We start from the raw sequence: 19,420 nt of genomic DNA, 5'->3' as shown, positions 1-19,420 counted from the left end.
GAGAATATCACTAGATGATTATTTGATCAAATATATATGTTCATTTTCACCCAGACTGTTAGGTCTTCGAGTGCTGCAGCAGGAATCCTGAGTTGAAAATGTTTGGAATCTATGTTCACGGGAGAGTGCGGATTAGCACTTGGATTTATTTACAGTGAGTCATCTAGTGATGTTCTCAATAGCTTTAAATGATTTCTTGACCCAGAAAATGTAGATTTTGACACCAAGATTGACCTTCTAAGGGGCTTGGAAGATGTATTGGTTCTCATAGACTTCATATGGGTGCCATCTCCGATCCGCAATCTTGATGAAGTGGCTCCTACCAAAAATTGAAACCTATGGTGATAGAGAGCATGTGGAAAAATTTTAGTGGTTTTGTCCGGCGTGTCCCCTTTATTCTTAAATCTGTTCCTAAGCCGCCTAACTATAAATAATGTCACTTATTCAGGAGTCTTCAGTTAATGATAGGGTCCCTGAAGAAAAGAGGTTGGGATCCACTGTGTGAAGGAAGGCGTCATGTGAGTGAAGGAGCTCACAAGTAAAGAAATAAAAATGTGTGTGAGTCTGAGTGTGTGTTTGTGTGCTTGCATGACTAAATGCGTGTGTGTGCATGTTTGTGTATGTATACTTACAAATGTGTGTGTGGGGGAGGGAGGGGTGGGTTTTGTAATTTTTATTGTTTGTTTGGTAACACTTTACAATAACCATCATTTATAAATGGTAAACAGATTATTAGTTAGTTAGTTAATTAGTTAGTTAATTAATTAGTTTATTAACGTTTAATCATCATTTATAAACAGTATATAGGCAATTTATAATGGTAAACAGAAAATGTATTAATGTTGAACTATAATTCATGAATGCCAAATAGATGGTATATTAATGTCAGTTGATAGTTACTTTACCATTAACAAACAATGACATTATAATTATTAGTTTATTAATAGTTTTGCACTCATTTTAACATTTTTAACACCATATTAAGTGTGTTAAGGATTTTGAAATCATTCATATACCTTGAAGAAATTGGTTTAAAACATTTAACTATTAAATATGTATGTAAATGGTTTATAAACAATCTATAAACATCACTTAGATGGTTATTGTAAAGTGTTACCGTTTGTTTTTATTCTTTTTTTTTTTGTGTGTTGCATTTTTATGTATGAAAAGCGCTATATAAATAAAGTTTGATTTGATTTGATTTGAAGTAAAGAGATAAAAATATGTGTGAGGGAGGTTTTCATTTGGGAGTCCAGACCGTTTTAAAAAAAACTTGAAGTGCCCCTGGTGTAAAACACACACAGACACACATATACAAACACATGCAGTCAACACGAGACAGACACACACAAACACACACACGCGCGCACACACTTACAGTGTGATGGTAGATAACTCTGACATCCTGCACGAATGCTGAACAGCCTGTGTGGGCTCACTGAAGCATTTCTGAGCACAGCTGCTACACAGCACAAAGACAACACAACAATACAACAAAGACAATGTCTTTAGGGACACACAGACACACAGTCTCACACACACACACACACACACACACACACACACACACACATACGTATTTACACTTGGTCACGCACGCACAGGTCTAAGCAACAGATGAAAATGACATTATCTGCCGAGCCTCAAAAGACGGCGTCCTGTGGGAGCAGAGCAGGAGTGATGTCTGGCTGCAGTACAACTCCATAATGAGGCTCAAGCTTTCTGCCAACAGGTACTACAGCAGGAATATATTCAGAAAAGTGTCTGGGAGGACACATTAGAGGTGTTAAAATAAGACGGTTATGGCTACAATACAGTCAATTCATAAAAGCATGTTTAACGGTTCCTCTGGTGTATTTAAAGACACAATGCCCACTGATCCACAGTGGTAAAATAAGCACATTTTCATCTGGAGGCCTGGGTGTTTTGCAGCGTTTGAAAGAGCTATTATTATATATTTTTCTTATCATCAATAAATCCCATGAAAAAGAACAAAATCAATGTGTTAGAGCAGGGGTGTCAAACTCAAATACACAATGGGCCAAAATGTAAAACTTGAATAAAATCGCTGGCCAACATTGAACAAATAAACCTTTTAATATATACCAAACATGTTTTGCTTTAACATTAAATATGGAACCAGCAACGCTTATACACATACAATATATAACTAAATAGTGCAGACATGCAAAATCAAATTTCAAATAAAAAACACATCAATGTCATTAATTTACAATAATAATATAATAATTTGGTATTGCCTCGCGGGCCAAATAAAATTACACTGCGGACCAAATTTGGCCCGCGGGCCAGAGTTTGACACCCCTGTGTTAGACCCTGTCACACTCAATCCCATGCCCATATTTTTTTTTTAAATGCCAATCTTTAAAATTGGGTCACAAATGTATAAATAAATGTATAAAAACGCTGAGTCATTTCCACAAATAGCTGGGCACTGTAGTTTTTGACGAACTATCGGGGACTATTTTCAGGTGCGGATGGATACATATTCCGAGCTTTTGTGAGTATTAACAGCAGCAGGACAGTGTGTATGGGATTGTCTTAAAATAAACTACAGTGCCCAGGTTTATTTTATTGATTAACCAGTCACCAAGTGCATCAGTAATGTTTATGCACCCATAGTGTCTTGAACAAAACAAATCTTTGCATTTTCTCTTTCCTTGTTATTATTTTATTACTACTACTACTACTTACTGTAAGGAGGCAAACTAAAAATACAAACTTTTTAAAGAAGCAGTGATATCTATTGAATCTTATTTGACAGAACTTACCTAAACTCAATGTTAGAGATGGTTCAATTAAGTTTAACACAGTTGGCTTATTAATAAGATACAGTGACTCAAAATTATTTGTATTATTTGAGTATTTGTTAATATGAGGGTATAGATACACATACAATATAATACTTATTCTCATGGGATGTATTGACGGAAAGAAGAACATAGAATATTGCCAGCCTTATCCTTTAAGCAAAAGTTAATCACATTTTTTTTTAAGCTGCGGGTTTGTTACACAACAATTTTCACTTGCACACACCCACTCACACACAGTTCAAAGTTTTGTATGAGCACATACAACATTAAAGTTATTAAATTTGATTGTAACGTACAGGTAAATGCTTGACTCGTTCCCTCCGATGTCAGGAGACTGCAGCTTCTGCACCAGGATGATGATTATTCCAATGAAGAGGACAAAATTGATCTGAGAAGAAGAAAAAACACACACATATATAACACTAATCTGGGAGGAGTTGTCCAGTCCGTTAGGCCAGTAGTTCTCAACTTTTTTGAGTCGCGACCCCCAATTTAACATGCATGTTGTCTGCAACCCCCGCTCACTGAACACAATCTTACACGCATAGTTCAGATCACCCAAAAAAGAAACAAAATGACCACAAAGACACAAAATGACCCCAAAAAAGACACAAATTGACCAAAAAAGACACAAAATGACCAAAAAAAGACACAATTGATCAAAGAAGACACAAAATTACCAAAAAAAGAAACAAAATGACTGAAAAAAGACACAAAATTACCAAAAAAAAAGACACAAATTGATCACAAAATGATTAAAAACAGACACAAAATGACAAAAAAAGACACAAAATTACCAAAATAGACACAAAATTACCAAAAAGGACACAAATTGGCCACAAAATGATAAAAAATGACACAAAATGACTAAAAAAAGACACAAAATGACCCCAAAAAAGACACAAATTGACCCAAAAAAGACACAAAATGACCAAAAAAAGACACAATTGACCAAAGAAGACACAAAATTACCAAAAAAGACACAAAATTACAAAAAAAGACACAAAATGACCAAAAAAAAGACACAAAATGATTAAAAAAAGACACAAAATGACACAAAATGACACAAAATGACAAAAAAAGACTCAAAATTACCAAAATAGACACAAAATTACCAAAAAAGACACAAATTGACCACAAAATTATAAAAAAAAAAGACACAAAATGACCAAAAAAAGACACAAAATTACCAAAAAAGACATTAAATGACCAAAGGACTAAAACACTTTAACACATGGAGACAGAGCTGACTTCCAAAATGATTTGGCAACCCCAGAAATCATCTCACGACCCCAATTAGGGTCGGGACCCCAAGGTTGAGAATAGCTGCGTTAGGTTATGGCTGAGCAAGTAAAAAAAAAAAGATCATCGTACCATAATGGAGGCCACAACAGGTCCTTTGATCACCCACCAGAGGGCAGTGTGCTCATTGGTATCCCAGCATCTAGGGGAGGAGGAGAGCAGTGTGTTTCAATAATCATCAACATGCTCTCTGTTACTTTCTCTCAACACTTGGAAATAAATAGCAACATACGATACGTCCATCAAACGGCTATTTGTAGTGTGAAAGGGGCTGGAGTGGAGCAGAGGATTGAAATAGAAGCAGGTGTAAAAATTACGATTTTACACACTTGGAAAAATCAGTCTAAAAATTCTCAGACAGTAGGAAGTGGACTGTGCACAGGAAATGAGCTAAAACAAGCTTGTTAAACAGCTACTGAGAGTCTCAAAAGGTTAGCTTTGCATGCTAAAACACCGCTGGCTTGATAACTCAATCTTATGCAACACATGCACAGGACAGGAACTGGCTATATTTTTTTATGGGCGAGCCAACACAATAAAAGTTTTGGCTAGCCAACTTTTTAATTAAAGAATAGAATCATCTTAAATACATGGAAAAGTTTATGTTATTCCAGTAGGATGTTTGATAAAGTGTGGTGTTTTTTAGACAATGATGTCCCATGAAGAAGAAAAATATCACTTATTTTGAAAAGTTGAAATCATTTTGTTTTCAGACACAATGCTCTGATAATTGTGGTTTCATTTTCATTGTGATATGTTTGGGATTATATTGATTAATACATTTTTGAGAATAAATCATATTGTCACAATCATTTCATGGAAAGAGGTAAAAAAAATTCAATATCATGTAGGTTTATGTTAAAATACTTCTATTTACTGTATATTTGAATGATGACACTTAAAATTCAGTTAATCTGATAATTAAAATTAAATTAATGACTTTAATTGTGACTGAACGTGCAGCTTATTCTTTATAAGAAGTATAAATAAAGTCTGCTAAAGTCCCATAGTCACACAACAGAGTTAAACTGAGTTAAACCTCAGTGTCGGTCACTTATTCCAGCAACATAGTGACAGTTGTGTGATCAGCACCATGGACAGCACTACACCTAAAACAAGCAGGACTGCTCGGACATATGGGCAAAAATGGACTGAAAACAACTCAATATTTTTAACCACCAAAAAGCTGGAAGACAGTTCAGAAACATAACACAAAAATGATATGAATCTTCTTGTGATGTTGCCTCAAATTACTGCATTTACATCCCTCATAGCCAGACGTCCCATACTGTTGCATTGGAGGTCTGCCAAAAGTCCTTTTTTCCCCTCAGTAGCTTAGAGAGGTCATGCATTTACTTGAAGGGTTTACACAACATGTATGTAGACACAGTGGCAGACTCAGACTGTTAGAAAAATATAACAAGGGCACATTCTGCACAACATGGGGCCCCACCAGCACGCAAAAAGCTACGATGCATCATGTATGATGAAATATTAGCATTAAGTTAAAAGGAGATCCAGATCAAAGTTGTTAATGATATGGTACTGACAATTAAAAGGATCAAACCGAACCATCTAGGGGGGTCAAGACACAAAATGACTAGAAAAAGACACAAAATGACCAAAAAAAAGACACAAAATGACTAAAAAAGACACAAAATGACCAAAAAAATGACACTAAATGACCAAAAATGACACAAAATGACCAAAAAAAGACACAAAATGACTAGAAAAAGACACAAAATGACAAAAAAAGACAAAATGAACCAAAAAAAAGACACAAAATTACCCAAAAAATGACACTACATGACACAAAATGACGAAAAAAAGACACAAAATGACTAAAAAAAAGACACAAAATGACCAAAAAAAATTCACAAAATGACTAGAAAAAGACACAAAATGACTAGAAAAAGACACAAAATGATTAAAAAAGCCCAAATGACCAAAAAAAGACACAAAATTACCCCAAAAACGACACTAAATGACACAAAATGACACAAAATGACCAAAACCCCCGAATCTGAATAAAGTACACCGTCATTGTCCACTGCCCTCTTTTTTTTTTTTTTATAAAAATAATTATCAAAAAAAGGCCTATTTGTGTTGACTTATTATTGAGAGTTTGTGTTATAGTGATGAGTTTCATATTCTGTTTACTGATTATGAGCACATTTACTATTGATCTCTGTCTATTGAGAAGAGTTGCTGAATTTGTGTTGCTGAAATATTCGTTAGCCAATGTCCCGTAATAATAATAATAATAATTAACCCTAACCCATAATAGTAAGTTGAATCTTCATCTTAAATTGTATAGCTGCCGATACAAAGATGAGATACATTTGTTCTCTTGATATAAAGACTCAACACCTCAAAGAGCCTGTGCTCCTCTGCTCTGATACAAAATGTTACTTATATAATGTAAAATACACCATAAACAACATGGTTAACAGTAAACATACATGATATATGATATAAAAGTATAAAGAGGATTAATACCCAGTGTCATGAAAGTGGAGCCTCAGTACTGCCCAGACAGTGACACAGATGGTTGGAGTTCCTGCAATAACAGTAATCATTAATACACTGCAGAAAAAGTATTTTGGAAAATGCAAACATATACTTTGTATACAAAACCATATTTGGTAGTTATGACCCTTGTTTTTATCTATATAAAGATCAGATTAAATATAACTACTACAAGCTGTTGTGTCTCAAGTATTGCTACTTCAGCTGTATTTTATGGGTTTAAAAAAACTTATTGGCAAGAATCTCAAGAGTCTTGGCAAATAAATAAATACAAAGCTGTTTTATCTCATATTAACAGAGGCAAACTATATACGATACAAATCCCCAATATCTGTTTTGTTCAGAAAACAGCAGTATATCCCATTATCCTATATCTTTAGTCCTCTAAATATAATCAAAAGTGCAAGTAATTTTACTTTTGCATGGCATAATTAGTTGAATTAACAGTATGAAGAGAAAGAGAAGCTGCTACTCAGGAATGGATCCTCACCCCATCCGACGATGGTGTACCAGTAGAAGTAACGCCTCTCAGGGAAGAAAGTCTCCACCAGCAGAGTGAACAGATACAGACCCTCGATGAACAGCCAGAAGTAGTTGGACATGACACAGTAATGGAAGAAAATCATCACCGCTTTACACGCCACCTGCACAGGGAAACACAGGGAGCTGTGTTAGAGCAGAGAGAAACTGTGTCTGTAATTAATGCTGATGTTGAATCCCTTTAAACCAGGGGTGTCAAACTCAAATACACAATGGGCCAAAATTTAAAACTTGAATAAAATCGCGGGCCAACATTGAACAAATAAACCTTTTAATATATACCAAACATGTTTTGCTTTAACATTAAATATGGAACCAGCAACGCTTATAAACATACAATATATAACTAAATAGTGCAGACATGCAAAATCAAATTTCAAATAAAAAACACATCAATGTCATTAATGTATTAAATAAAAATTAAATAAAAATCATATGCCTCTTTTCTATTTGCATCCTTCTGATTTAAATATCAAAATAAAGTTTTTCAACAGGTAAATACATTTAAAAATAAAATAACAATAATAAATCTAGTATTAGCGGTAAATGCGCCGTATAATACCGGCGGGTCAGCTTTTATAGTACAATAATAATATAATAATATAATAATTTGGTATTGCCTCGCGGGCCAGAGTTTGACACCCCTGCTTTAAACTGTTTGGAGCACCTGTCTTAAACACTCTTCTTATCATTTCACTTAGTAGCAAGTGCAACAAAATCATAAATAATTAACCAAGAAATATTTAAGGTATCATCGTCGAATTGTCAGATGAAATAAATGCCGCAGATGGTTGTAAAGTTCAGCATTTGAAAAATTCATGTGCAAGAAACAAGAAATCCTGTGTGGTAATGCTTTGTCCTCAAACTAATGTTTGGCTATGGAAATGTTAACACACACATATATACACATTTATATTTGACTCCATTAAAAACGTCAAACATTCAGTTTTTTTTTTATAACATTTGTTTTTATAACAACTTTCCATGTTAATTATGCTATTTCAGTCTAAGAATTTAATATTTGGAAATGATAATTAAGTGTTTTATAGTTTTACAAAGGCATGTTTCACATTTCTTCAATAAATGCATATTTGAAATGATGGGGTTTCAGCTTGGCACAGCCATATTTTAACATAATGATAAAAGTTTTGGACTTGCAGATTTGCATATAATAGACAAATGCACTTTTGGCCCTGGTGGGGGATTATTTTTTGAGGATTGTGCCTCTATTTGATAGGGCAGAGTGAAATATGTTCTTATTGAAGGTTGAAATAAGGTTTCTTGGGTGTTTTATCTCCTTTTTTATTTTTATTTTATTTTTTTATTTTAATGCCTATATGGCTTCTACACATTTATTGCATTTTTTGCATGTGTATCCAGATTTTTTAAAATTAAATTAATTTTAATCTTAATTTTTCAAAAAAAATGTGTAATAAAAAGTGTTTGTCCAGCTGGGTTTTTATTTTTCAGATGGGTTGGGGTTATATGAATAAAGTTATTATTATTATTATTATTATTATTATTATTATTATTATTATTATTATTATATATTTTTTTATTATTATTATTTTTTTTAATTATTATTATTAAGTTGTTGCCACTTCAAGTAAAATCCATGTCCATCCATCCATTTAATGATCAGCGTTTCTTTAAAAAACCTCAATAAAAATGAATAAAAAACAATAAATTGTCCCGATTCTTGTAAATCAGAGTGTAAACAGCATGACAGAGGCGATTATACCCTGAAAATGTAGCATTTAGTGAATGTGTGTTGATGTGACAGCAGAAACCAGCTACTGTACATGCCAGGTGGACTGTAATCTAATGACATCATGCTAATGAAAGAGAGCGGGCTCAGCCAATCACAGCCCTGCACCGTGATGACCCGTGATCACCATCATAGTGCAGATGTAGAGCAGCGGGTTTGAAAAAAGGGCAAAGTAACCATTGATATGTTAATGAGCCTCTAGTAGAAGATTTCCAGCGGCCTTGCTGAAGCCATTAGCGTAGCTAATTAGGTTTATTTATCATGCCTGCTCAACAACACTGAGCAATGTTTTGTTAGCAGACAAAGGCTAAGAGCTTGTTCTGCATTTGTAATCACGGAGTATTAGTCACCTAATTGCATGTTTGCTTTTTGTAAAAAATTTGCATGTGATTGAAGTTCCTTCAAAGGTGCGTTATCAAACGAGAAAGACTGGCGGAGGAGTGTTTCAAGTCTGCTGTATGTGAACCTCTCGTTATATCTCAAACACAACAGGCTTGATCACATTTTACACGCATGCTTTTCCTTTAGAAACCGAGCTGATGCACTTCGATGAAATCCTTTAATCACACGCTCTGGAACCGATTAACTAATAATCTTGAAAACATTTTTTTTGAAAATGTCAATACTCTTTAAACTTCTTGTAGCGACTCCAAACCTGCATTAGGGATCATTTAGAGTAATAAAGGCCTCATTTTGTAATTTTCTGCTTCAAGTTTTAAATTAATGAAATAATTAGCCTCATGAATTTAAAATGTATTGTTTTCATTAACAACAAGAATAGAGGTCACGGTTGTTTTCTTTCTCATTGACGAGTAATTTATCAGTAGGGCTGTAGCAAAGCTCATCTTATTATATCTGAAGCTTCTGCTGAGGTTTTCTATCCAATATTGTACTTTGTTACATCATAACAATCCAAAAAAAACCTCAAATTAAATCCCATTTTGTATTAAGTCATTCATCTGATTAAATTAGTCTATTTTTATATTATTAAATCAACTTTCCTTAATAAATATATCTTGTCAGTTTGTTTCTAAACTGCCTCGTCAGTACAGGTGTGTGGCTCCTTTCCAAAAAATATGGATTAAAGCAAAAATATTTCAGTAGATAAAACATGATTATAATTATAATTACATTTACATTTTGAATTTTGGAATTCTGGATTTTTTGGGAAATATTTGAATCATCCAAGTACGAATCAACACATAGAATCTAATTCTTTAAATAGTTTAATACTAACACTAATATTAGTGTAAATAATCTTTACCTATAACTATGAGGAAATACTGTGTTTACGAATAATTAATACACATTACAACAAAAAAATAAAGAAGCTTTTCATTTTCTCGTTGAATCAGAACTTAAATATCGACATATTTTTTGCATCCTCCACAGATAATGTGCATATCTACAATTCTACAATTCTACAATGTCATTTAGAGAACTGGTTACAGATGGCAGCAACTTTTTTCTGTGAAAAAGGAGGCAAACATGTCAGGAGGGAGGCGGATAGATTCAGATATACACTACCGGTCAAAAATTTTAGAACACCCCAATTTTTCCAGTTTTTTATTGAAATCCAAGCAGTTCAAGTCAAATGAACAGCTTGAAAGGGTACAAAGGTAAGTGGTGAACTGCCAGAGGTAAATAAAAAAAGGAAAGGTTAACCAAAACTGAAAAATAATGTACATTTCAGAATTATACAAGTAGGCCTTTTTCAGGGAACAAGAAATGGGTTAACAACTTAACTCTATGGAGTCTTGGGCTATTTTGTCCATTTTTGAATTCTTTTCATGTCTTTGTAAGTCATTTTGTGTTTTTTTTTTTGTCATTTTGTGTCTTTTTTTTGTCATTTTGTGTCTTTTTTTTGTCATTTTGTGTCTTTTTTAGTCCTTTAGTCCAACATAAAATGTGATTTTGAATCTTTTTTTTACTTTCAAAACACTATCATGCTCAATAAAGAATTTTAAATATTGCAAATGTGCATTAATTTCAGAGTACACTGAGACATTAAACTGCATCATTTTCAATTAAATTCTGGAAAAGTTGGTGTGTTCTAAAACTTTTGACCAGTCGTGTATATATATATACTACCCCTAAATGTCAAATATCTGTGATGTGACATATATGTCACATTGGGCATTTATGGTCTTTCTTATTTTAAAATTAAAAAAACTTGACGTCACAGTGATATTTTTGTAACTTCTTTCATATTAATTTGGTCAGGAAATATGGTCAGAACAGGTTAAATGCAATAAAGGACATTAACAGATTAGAATTGTTAAATGGGTTTAAACTTAGCCTAGTAACAAAAAAAAAGCATTTTAAAATTAGATACTTTTTTCGATTTTTCTGTTTTCAGTCACACTCACATTTTGATTGTGACTTTTGACCAGTAGTCTACCTGAAAGATATAACTGTGAAGTATCGGAGTGATGACTGACCGTGTGTACGAAGCAGTGGTCGCTGTCCTCCTGAGCGTACAGCACGCCGTCCTTGATGAAGACGGAGATGGCTCTCAGCATGAACGACACAAACAGGTTCATGTGGATGAAGTTCCTGGTGCAGTGGAGCTTCCTGCGGAGGAGCCAGAGAGGAAATACATCACATCTTAGTATCAACATTTTTCACTCTTAAAAAGCTCCTGAAAGCAAATTAAATACACTGCAAAAAAAGAAAAGTTGGGTGAACTCAAAATTTCAAGGCAACAAACTTCCATAAAATTTTAAGTTGGATAATTTTTTTTAAATGGAAAATACCAGACAAAAATATTTTCATTTGATTGACTAATAAGCATAAATTTAAATTTTTTCATAGGACTTGTGAAGTTTGAGCACTGTGTTGTTATCGATGTTTTATTGATTTTATTGTTATGGTTATGGTATTGACATCAACCTGCCAAAGGGACTAAAGATGGAAATTAGCTCTTGGCTATAATCTTGCATATTTACATGTATATGTTCATTAATATGTATTGTCCCTGCTTTAAATAAATAAACTCAAACTCAAAATTAAAAAAATTTAAAAAAAAAGCTAATTTTCATGAGTTTTGTCATCCTTTTGTTTTTCTTTCCTACTTCAATTCTGACGAAATTAGACAATTTTTTTAAAATGGAAAATAACAGACAAAAATATTTTCTTTTGATTGATTAATAAGCATAAATTAACATTTTTTCATAGGACTTCTGAAGTTTGAGCACTGTGTTGTTATCGATGTTTTATTGATTTTATTGTTATGGTTATGGTATTGACATCAACCTGCCAAAGGGACTAAAGATGGAAATTAGCTCTTGGCTATAATCTTGCATATTTACATGTATATGTTCATTAATATGTATTGTCCCTGCTTTCAATAAATAAACTCAAACTCAAAATAAAAAAAAAAATAAAAAAAAAAGTACATTTTCATGAGTTTTGTCATCCTTTTGTTTTTCTTTCCTACTTCAGTTCTGACGAAATTAGACAATTTTTTAAAAATGGAAAATAGCAGACAACAAGCAGGATTGGATCATGACTCTGAGCTCACCTGAACCTGCAGAGGATGGCCATGGCCGTGGTCAGAGACACCAGCGACGTGCTGTAGCCGACCGTGTACAGAGCTTTGACCGAGGCGTAGTACGGGTCCTGGAGGTGGAGAGAGACTGTGAGATGTGTGTGTGTGTGTGTGTGTGTGTGTGTGTGTGTATGACAGAGGTGTCAAACTCTGGCCCGTGGGCCAAATTTGGCCCGCAGTATAATTATATTTGGCCCGCGAGGAAATACCAAATGACAACCAGAGCTGGCCCGCCGGTATTATACAGCGCAAATAATACTACAAATCCCAGAATGCTCTGCTGGTGTTTTGGCTTGAACACAGTAGATCAGTGTGGAGCAAACTGAGCAACAATTAAAGTTGTCTTTATGAACTTTTTCTTGCTAGTCCAAGGCTTGAATGGTTCCACATTCATTGAAGGATATTATTATTAGTCATTTGGTTTGTTATTGTTATTTTATTCTCACATTTATTTTTAGCCTGTGGAAAAAGATTACTGTTAAATTTAAATTTAAAGAAGGCCGCATATAAAATAAAGGGACATATGATTTTTATTTAAATTTTATTTAGGAAATGAATGCCATTGATGTGTTTGTTTGTTTTATTTGATATTCGATTTTGCATGTTTGCAATATTAAGTTACACTACTGGTCAAAAGTTTTAGAACACACCAACTTTTCCAGAATTTAATTGGAAATTATGCAGTTTAATGTCTCAGTGTACTCTGAAATTAATGCACATTTGCAACATTTAAAATTCTTTATTGAGCATGATAGTGTTTTGAAAGTAAAAAAAAGATTCAAAATCACATTTTATGTTGGACTAAAGGACTAAAAAAAGACACAAAATGACCAAAAAAAGACCCAAAATGACTAAAAAAAGACACCAAAAGACACAAAATGACTAAAAAAAGACACAAAATGACCAAAAAAAGACACAAAATGACTTACAAAGACATGAAAAGAATTCAAAAATGGACGAAATAGCCCAAGACTCCATAGAGTTAAGTTGTTAACCCATTTCTTGTTCCCTGAAAAAGGCCTACTTGTATAATTCTGAAATGTACATTATTTTTCAGTTTTGGTTAACCTTACCTTTTTTTATTTACCTCTGGCAGTTCACCACTTACCTTTGTACCCTTTCAAGCTGTTCATTTGACTTGAACTGCTTGAATTTCAATAAAAAACTGGAAAAATTGGGGTGTTCTAAAACTTTTGACCGGTAGTGTATATCAAGCTTTGCTTTTTCCATTTCGTTTGAACTTGTTTAGGTCAATTTTTTCAATAAATATCAATGTTGGCCCATGACTTTGTCCAAGTTTAAAATCTTGGCCCACTGTGTATTTGAGTTTGACACCCCTGGTGTATGATAAATACAATATGACATTAAATAAGGTGAAGGAGGTCGTACAGGTTCGGTGGTGTTGTCGTAGAAGAAGCAGACTTCGGCGTAGTGAGGGAACGGTTCAGACCAGCCCTCCTCGGTGCAGTTACGACTGACCTTGGCCATCTCTGAAAGATAAAAAGGACAAACGCCTCGGGCTGAGCTGAGCTGAACGGAATGAATTTTTAAATACCAATTAGATCAACTCCTCGTTCTTCTCACCATCCTCGGGGTCCATGAAGTCGTGAAACAGCTCTGGACAGTTGACCACCACCACTTCGCCAACGTTGGCGGACTGCCAGCAGGTCAGGTTATCCCACATCCACGGACACATGGCGGGGACTAGAGAGACACAGGGAGGGCAGAGTGAAGCTCTGCTGTTAAGTGATGGAACGATACTGAAATGAATTGAATAGAATTAAACTGAATCGAATTGGAAGCTAACAGAGTTTAATTTCCAAAGATATTGAGATATTTTTCATGACATCCACACGAACAAAACCTCTGCTAACACGGAGGCAGCGTCTAAATCTTATTACACTTCTCAAGGTAATAAAATCTCCTATTTCCCATTTTTATCCTTTATTTTCTGTGATAGTACCTGACAGCCACCAAGATTCATTGTCTCCATCTGTCCTTAATAATGTCTACAGGTATTCCTTAAAGTATTCAGTATGCCAGAAATAGATTTAGTATGTTTATCTCAAATGTAACACGCCAAAAATACCAAGAAGTTCAACTATATCAGGTCACATGTTGCAGTATTCATTCTAGCATTCGTTTCTTGCTATTCCGACCCACAAATCACACACTGCAGCCTGCAGTTGAGCTTAAAAGAAGAAAAAAAAGGGCACAAATGCTCAATAACTTCAAGTTTTGAGTACACAATAACAATCAAAGTTGACTCAGATCTTCTTGTCACTGGATTTTGGAACAGAAAGGGGCTGAAAAGAGAAGTTGTACAATAAAAACCAACCTGATTCTCAATAAGTGAGGGGCACATGTCTGCCCCACCACCAGTAGAAATGACACCCTTTGATGGGGAGGTAGCATACTTAAAAAACATCTGAAATTCAACCAGAGCTCTAAGAGTGAACTTGTGCTGCAGGCCAGACAGCTAAACAATCTGAAACTCACTATAAAGCTCCACCTAACTTACCTAACTCAACATGCCACTCAACTCCTGACACAAGCTGTTGTCATCTCAAAACTTGACTACTGTAATGCCCTCCTGACAGGCTGCCAGCCTGCACAGTAAAACCGCTTCAGATGATCCAGAACGCGGTGGTCCTGGTCTACAACCAGCCAAAAAGGTCACATGTCACTCCGCTGCTCATTGAGCTCCACTGGCTACCTGCTGCAGCATCAAATTCAAATCTCTAATGCTGCCTACAAAGTTGTCTCTGGTACTGCTCCTACCTACCTGAACCTGATTTAGACATATGCTACCTCACCACCGTTGCGCTCTTCCAGTGAACGGCGCCTGGCTCTGCCCCCCGTTGGTCCAAGACAATCCAGACTCTTTGCATTTCTTGTTCCCCGCTGGTGGAACCACTACCAGTTCCTACCAGAGCAGGGGCGTCCCTCTCTACCTTTAAAACCTCCTGAAGACCTTCAGAGAGCATCTTCTCTCCTAGCACCACACGATAATTCTACTCCCCAAAGAATTGTCACCAGCACTTATTGATGCACTAATTATTATCGCACTATACCTTGATTGTTTGCTTTTACTCTTCCTGTAAGTCACTTTGGATTAAAGCGTCTGCTAAATGACTAAATGTAAATGTAAATAAAGCCAGGGGGAAAGCTGTAGACTCAGATAATGATTCTTTCTAGGTTCATCACTACGTCACCCGTCACAGTGATGTAAAGAGTGGGGAAGATGCTGCTTGGCACTAGAAAACTTTATGTTGGATGTTGAAGAAGCAGGACTATACAGTAGGCAGAAGTAAATGAAGAAAATGTGGTATTTATTAAAATATTCATGAAATAGAAAAAACAGACAGGAAATTCAACAAAAAATACTTAATTTTTTAAAAAGCCTGCACCTGCTCGCCACTGACCTCCTCAACCTCAGTTAACCAACCACCTGCTCAGATAAAAGACTTTAAACAATGCACAATAAAAAGCTAACTTTTAATTTAACTTCCCTTTGTCATTGCTGACATCACAGTGTGCACCAACTGTACACCAACTTTATCAGAACGTCAGTCACTGCAGAATGTTTTACCTGATTTATCCTCCCACATCTTAGCAGCTTTTAGTCCCCCACTGGCAAAAAGAGCTGAATATGCAAAACTGTTGTCACTATCACTGATTGAGTAGCTCATTTACCACAACATCAACAAGAACAACAGACAAAAAAAAAACACTGTACACACAGAAGAGCTGACTCCTTTTGACAGGAACCAAAAAAAAACTACACTGAATATAGTTTTTAATCGAATAATCCGTATCTAACCTGATTGATATCAGATTAACGGAAACATTAGACTGAAATTAATGTTAACACAAGTACACATACAGCAATTTTAATTCTTTAAAATAAATGTAAAAATCATGTATGAAGAAGCTGAATAATTAAAAGAAGTTCACATACAGTACCAGTCAAAACTTCAGACACACTTCAATGTTTTTTTTTCATTTCTTATAATAGAGAGAGATAGTTAAGATTATATATATATTATATATAAGCTGTCATGAAAGCAAAAGGTGGACACTTTGAATAATCATATCAAAGAGAAAAACTTTTGCACACTTATAAATCACAGGTGTGTAGGAGAAGACCATGGGCTCACAATAAAAAGCAACAAAAAAGATTTATAATAATTTTTTCAAGTTTTTGCATTTGCACGTGCAGAAGACAGTGTGAGCTCTCTATATTTTAGATTCTGAAATAGTAAAAACACATTTGCTGTGTTTGCATATTTTTGCTCACTACATAATTCCATAGTATTCCTGATTCCATAGTTTTACATTTCTAGTTTATCAGATGCTTTTATCCAAAGAGAGGCACGTCTGAGAGCTAATACAACACAAACAAGGATCTAGTCTGGGGATTTTTGATATCTCCATTAATAATCTACATTGTCAGAAATATTAGAAATGAAGAAAAACACATTAAAAGAGAAGAGGTGTCCAAACTTTTGACTGTAAATATCCTTGTTCTACACAGCAGCAGCTACTGTTTTATTGTAGTTTTTTGCATCAGTTCCTTGTCTTCACATTACTCGAGCATGCTGTTTTCAGCAGACTGTTAACCTCCTTGTTACTAATTAAATTTCACCGCTAACACGGTTTCCAACAGAATATCACCTCCAGCACTCGAAAGGCGGCACAACAATTAGTAAATGATGTTGATAATCACGGCGAGGTTAAATGGCAGAGAGATGTAATACGGAGCGAGGGGTGAGTGTTTGCTGGAACAAGAAGTCATCATGAATTAGCCGTGAATGCTTCAGCAGAACAAAGTGTTTGCAAAGAGGCGTGGATTCAACTTAATGGTCATTTGGAAGGCTGCACACAGCAAAATCTGTAGTGTTGTTTTTTCAGTATTAATAATTTTGAGTTGGTGAGTGTTGATTTTGGAGTTGTTTTAACACTTGTAGTGATCAAAAAGGTCTTAGAGTTAGATTCACTTCAGTTGGAGTTGATAAAACAAAACAATGAATGTTAATTATCACATTAGTGAAAGGAAATAACATGATTTTGGGGTTAAAAATACACTTTGTGTGTCAAAGTCACAATTGTTAAAAATTAACACTCACAGTGAAAGGAAATAACACGATTTTAGTGTTGAAATTACACTTTGTGTCATAAAATAACAAGATGTATGTTAAAAATGAACACTCAAAGTGAAAAGGAATAACACAATTTCGAGTTAAAAGTGCACTTATGTGGTGTCATAAAACAACACCAAGGGTGTCAAATATTTAACACTATTAAAGAGTTAAAACATTAACACTTTTCAAAGTGTAATTTTAACTCAGAATCCATGAGAACTATATAAACTCAGAAAAAGTGTTAAATTTAACACTCTTTGAGTTGAATTAACACTCCCGATTTTGCTGTGCAGTCTGTGCACAAATGAGTGAAAATGTTTCAACAAAAGCATAAAATTCAGAATCTGAAGGTTAGATTTGTTGCAGGGCTGTTGAATTAGGTCTCCTCCCATCTGATATTCCACACAGGCTGAAAGTAAATGTTACTTAACCCAGATCCATCTATTGTTTTCTTTGATCTGCTTCTATTCATCACCTCCATCATTACCTGACTCAGGCTCAGTTAGAGATCTCACATCCTGTGTTTTCAGTGCTGCATATCTCAGCTTTTTTTTTTTTTTTTTTTTTTTTTTTTAAACATATGTTTATTGCACATTTTGTTAATTTACAAACGGTGAACAACATAGAACAAGAAGGCACATACAAGAAAAAAATAATAACAATAATGATAGCAATAATTATGATTAAAAATAAGTAAATAAATAAATAAAATAAATAAAAAATAAATAAATAAATAACTGGGGGGAAAAAAGGGGGGGGGGGGGGGGCTTTATAACCACAAAATAAATAAATGAAAAAATAAGTAAATAAATATATACATACTTATATCTATACACACACACAGATACATATAAATGTCCGTAAAGCTCTAAATGTGTATGCTAAATCAAGATAAAATAAAAAGATAAATAAATCTTCAGTTCAGCTCATCACTCCAGCCATCTACTTCAATATCATATCTCAGCTTTGATTTCTCTTTCTCTCTCTCTCTCTTTCTTTCTTCCTTCTTTCTTTCTGCTTCCCTGATGTCCTCTATCTCCAGCACCTCCCCGTCCCTCCCCTGTCTCTTTCTCCATCTCTCCAGGTTTACCACGTTGTTTATGCTCGGACGGTTTTATAGTGCTGCAGAGGCAGGTCTGATCGTATGTGTGTTCACTTGCATGCATTTTGAGGGTGTTTTTCAGCTTGTGGTTGTGTTCCTGGACATGCATTTGTGTGTGTGTGTGTGTGTGTGTGTGTGTGTGTGTGTGTGCGTGCAGACCTTTCTCTATATTCTGCTTGGCTCTCTAATCTGTTTTGGTTCTGTCTGGTGAGCCGGACACGAAGCCAATTACCTTTTAAAGGGCAAATCGGAGCCAAATGAGCCGCACTGAGCTACAGAGGTAACCGGCTTAATAAAGCACTCTGTCTGCATCACTGGCTATCTCACACAAGATCCCACACAAGGCTGAATCTTCACTGGGCTGCAAAGATGTGTGAGGATACCATCCATGCTGCACATGCATAGTGCAGAGTACACAAACAACACACACACGTTCATTTTTTTTCTTATTATTAAAGCTGCTCTTATCCGGCGACTGAATGAGATTTGTGTTTAGTATTCTGAGTCATGACACGCAACAGAAGCAGAATACTGATCGGAGCTGGTTCACCCTCTTTCATTCATCTTTTTTTTTTTTTTATTAAACTTTAAACACCTGTCTGAAAGGAGAGACATGTCATGAAGCTCTTGGAAAGATGTGAGCAATTTGCT

At 34.8% G+C, this 19,420-nt stretch overlaps 1 protein-coding gene across 4 annotated transcripts in view; it reads right to left on the bottom strand.

Annotated features, from left to right (window-relative positions):
* Positions 1–19,420, bottom strand: part of adcyap1r1a (adenylate cyclase activating polypeptide 1a (pituitary) receptor type I) — a 39,742-nt gene that overhangs the window by 5,539 nt on the left and 14,783 nt on the right. For 2 of the 4 annotated variants that reach the window (XM_059344285.1, XM_059344286.1), the window contains exons 4-12: positions 14,108–14,227; positions 13,913–14,013; positions 12,497–12,594; positions 11,415–11,547; positions 7,156–7,309; positions 6,636–6,696; positions 4,209–4,278; positions 3,131–3,222; positions 1,379–1,462 (exon numbers count right to left, since the gene is read on the bottom strand). In XM_059344285.1, the coding sequence (XP_059200268.1) occupies positions 1,379–1,462; positions 3,131–3,222; positions 4,209–4,278; positions 6,636–6,696; positions 7,156–7,309; positions 11,415–11,547; positions 12,497–12,594; positions 13,913–14,013; positions 14,108–14,227 (913 nt within the window). The remainder of the gene's footprint in view (positions 1–1,378; positions 1,463–3,130; positions 3,223–4,208; positions 4,279–6,635; positions 6,697–7,155; positions 7,310–11,414; positions 11,548–12,496; positions 12,595–13,912; positions 14,014–14,107; positions 14,228–19,420) is intronic. The other 2 variants (XM_059344287.1, XM_059344288.1) reach the window with 1 other exon arrangement.

The sequence above is a fragment of the Centropristis striata genome, chromosome 11 (assembly GCF_030273125.1).
Source record: "Centropristis striata isolate RG_2023a ecotype Rhode Island chromosome 11, C.striata_1.0, whole genome shotgun sequence".
In the NCBI taxonomy this organism is placed as follows: Eukaryota; Metazoa; Chordata; class Actinopteri; order Perciformes; family Serranidae; genus Centropristis; species Centropristis striata.
The sequence above is the reverse complement of the archived record's forward strand: the minus strand, read 5'-3'. Positions and strand labels throughout refer to the sequence as shown.